The sequence below is a fragment of the Benincasa hispida genome, chromosome 8 (genome assembly GCF_009727055.1).
Source record: "Benincasa hispida cultivar B227 chromosome 8, ASM972705v1, whole genome shotgun sequence".
NCBI lineage: Eukaryota > Viridiplantae > Streptophyta > Magnoliopsida > Cucurbitales > Cucurbitaceae > Benincasa > Benincasa hispida.
Genome location: NC_052356.1, coordinates 13,811,935 through 13,814,530, shown reverse-complemented (window position 1 = coordinate 13,814,530; position 2,596 = coordinate 13,811,935). Strand labels below are relative to the sequence as shown.

Sequence of the window (2,596 nt, the reverse complement as noted above, 5' to 3'; positions counted from 1 at the left end):
AAATGAATAACTATCTCAGATGCCTCAGGAGTATAATGTCACAAAGAGAATCTTAATTGTGATTACAATATTCTTTTTCCATACACGACATTTCAGACATGTTTAGATTGACCTTCTAAGTACTTAAGAAAGTGCAAGAAATTGCTTAAGAAAGTGTTTCAAAAGTGCAAAACACTTGCAAGAACAATCCAAAAATTGCAATTCATAAACCATCATGGACCATTCAAATCGAAAACAAATAATTACAGCCACAGCTTTTAAAATGGGCCTGCTCAAAGGAAAATTGGTCTCTAAGATAACGATTATTGGACTTAAAAACTCGAGTGACAGAACAAAGTTGGGGTTGTGGGTACCATAGCAAGAAACTTGAGGGAATTAAAAAACACGGGTTCTCTTCCAATATAATTAAAAAAAACCGAAATGTCTTCACGAAAACAATAAAATTTTTCTTGGAATTAACTTAAGAGATGAGAAACTGACAACACAAAATCTAATCATCATTACAGGATAAGGATCTTTCTTTACCGAGAAAATGTAGTACTATTTGAAAGCTATGTCAAAACTCCATAATGGATTGCTCAAAACCATGTTCAGTAGAAGAAACCAAGAACTTTGCCTCCAACATTCTTCCTTCTAGCCTCTTCATGATCCATAATTCCAGCAGATGTTGTCAGCACAATAAATCCGAACTGCAGATATGAATTTTTATCAAACAAATCATTACAATAGATAACAAGACCATGCTAATCAACAAAATCCAAACTGCATATATGAATTTTATCGAACAAATCATTACAATGGATTACAAAACCATGCTACTCAACAAATTTCAATACACCCAGTACCCACAAAGGAAATTATAAGATGATCAAAAACTAAAATAATCCAAACTTTGTGTCTAAACCAATGTTACAAAGCCCTCCAAAGGCATTGGAGCTTTTCCATCATTTTTAAAAATAGTAACAATTAGGCTTTTACTTATTTATTAACTAAAAAAACTCAATTTTACCCAACTTAAATGAAAAATTTCTTGTGTTCGGGCTTTTTTTTCATATTACCAAATGTCTTGCGCTTAAATTATAATAAAAAACTATTGAGCCTTGTTGAGGTCAAAAATACTGAAACAGCTATTTTAGAGCACTGCTTTACGAACTTGTTGTCCAATAGAAAATTACTCATACATGCATCTGCTAAGATACCCAAATAGCCAGATTTAGCATCTAAGATAATCCAAGTGACGAGATGATTAAACAAGCATTGACATCTCTAACTTCAGAATCACATTTTACAAAAGTAAAAGGCATTGAACACAAACCTGTCTGGAAGGGAGCAACCTAGCAGTCCAGCCTTCAATCTCCTTAACACCCACATCAAAACGAGGACTAATAACCCCACATTTGTTCAGCCTACCGTTCAGTTCAACAACAATTTTTCCAGATCTATGATCATCAACAAACTCAAATTCCCCAATATAACCTGGACATTACAAAAAAATAGTTGAAATCAGATAATATAGGGAGAAGAAATTGCTAATATGAAGTCAAATCAAAGAAGAGATTTCAAAAAAAAAAAAAAAAAAAAAAAAAAAAAAAAAAAAAAAAAAAAAAAAAAAGGAAACAAACCATGCTTCTGCATAACCAGAAGAAACTTAATGATCACTTTGGAAGAAGGTCTGATCATGACCTGTCGTTTCCCCCTCTTCTCTGCATTGTACATGCTCTTAAGAGCATCGTTCAAAACACTAACTCTGACCATCCTTCCAAATTAGAGCTTCAAGGGGTTTCTGGCAAAAGGAAGAGAGAAAAAACAAAACCAGAAGAAATCAAACGATATACAACAAGAACTCAAAACAGAAACACGAACATAAACGTAGAGGAATCTGAAAGAGACGAAGAGATGAATAGAGGAGATTTACCTGAATTGCAGAAGGAGGCGTTGGCTAGCTTCAAAGGACTGAGCGTTAGGGTTTGAAGCGTTATAAATGGACGAAAACCCTAGCAATTGGGCCTAAAGGAAAAATGAAATTGGGCCCTTTCTACGACTGGGCCTTCTTTCAATAAGAATGTATCGGGAAAAATTAATAAAAATAAAATTTTAAATTACAAGTTTGACCTAGAAAAAATTAGAATTTAATCTCTAAGAGTAGGGTTTTAATAAGTATGTGTCGGAAAAAAAATAAAAATGTTAAATATTAAATTATAAATTATAAATTTGATCCTGAGAAAACGTTAGAATTTATAGGGTTCGATAAAATCTAAAAAATAGGGTTTTCTCTCACTGAAGATGCATCAAGAAAAAAATTAAAAGGGAAAATTTTTTCAAAAGGTTAAAAGCTTCATTGATAATCACTATCTTATGAACTATTTAGGAGGATTTTATTGGTAGAGACTATTTATAAAGATTTTATCAAATCATAAAAATTACATTCTAATTATAAATCATAGGAACTAAATTTTGGTTTTTTTTCCAACTATAAGGACTAAATTTTCTATTTAACCAAAAAAATAAATTTTTTGTTTTTTTAGTGTTAAATTACAAATTTAGTTTATCAACTTTTAAGTTTGTTTGTGTCAGATGTTTAAATTTTTAAGTCTGT

At 31.4% G+C, this 2,596-nt stretch overlaps 1 protein-coding gene across 1 annotated transcript; it reads right to left on the bottom strand.

Moving 5' to 3' along the window:
- Positions 1-324: 324 nt before the first annotated feature.
- LOC120082517 (40S ribosomal protein S15a-1) lies at positions 325-2,034 on the bottom strand. The gene is made up of 4 exons (XM_039037722.1): positions 1,916-2,034; positions 1,623-1,783; positions 1,316-1,476; positions 325-689 (listed from the first exon to the last, which is right to left on the bottom strand). The coding sequence occupies exons 2-4, from the start codon at positions 1,753-1,755 to the stop codon at positions 591-593; spliced, it is 393 nt and encodes a 130-aa protein (XP_038893650.1). The 5' UTR covers positions 1,756-1,783; positions 1,916-2,034; the 3' UTR covers positions 325-590.
- Positions 2,035-2,596: the final 562 nt, after the last annotated feature.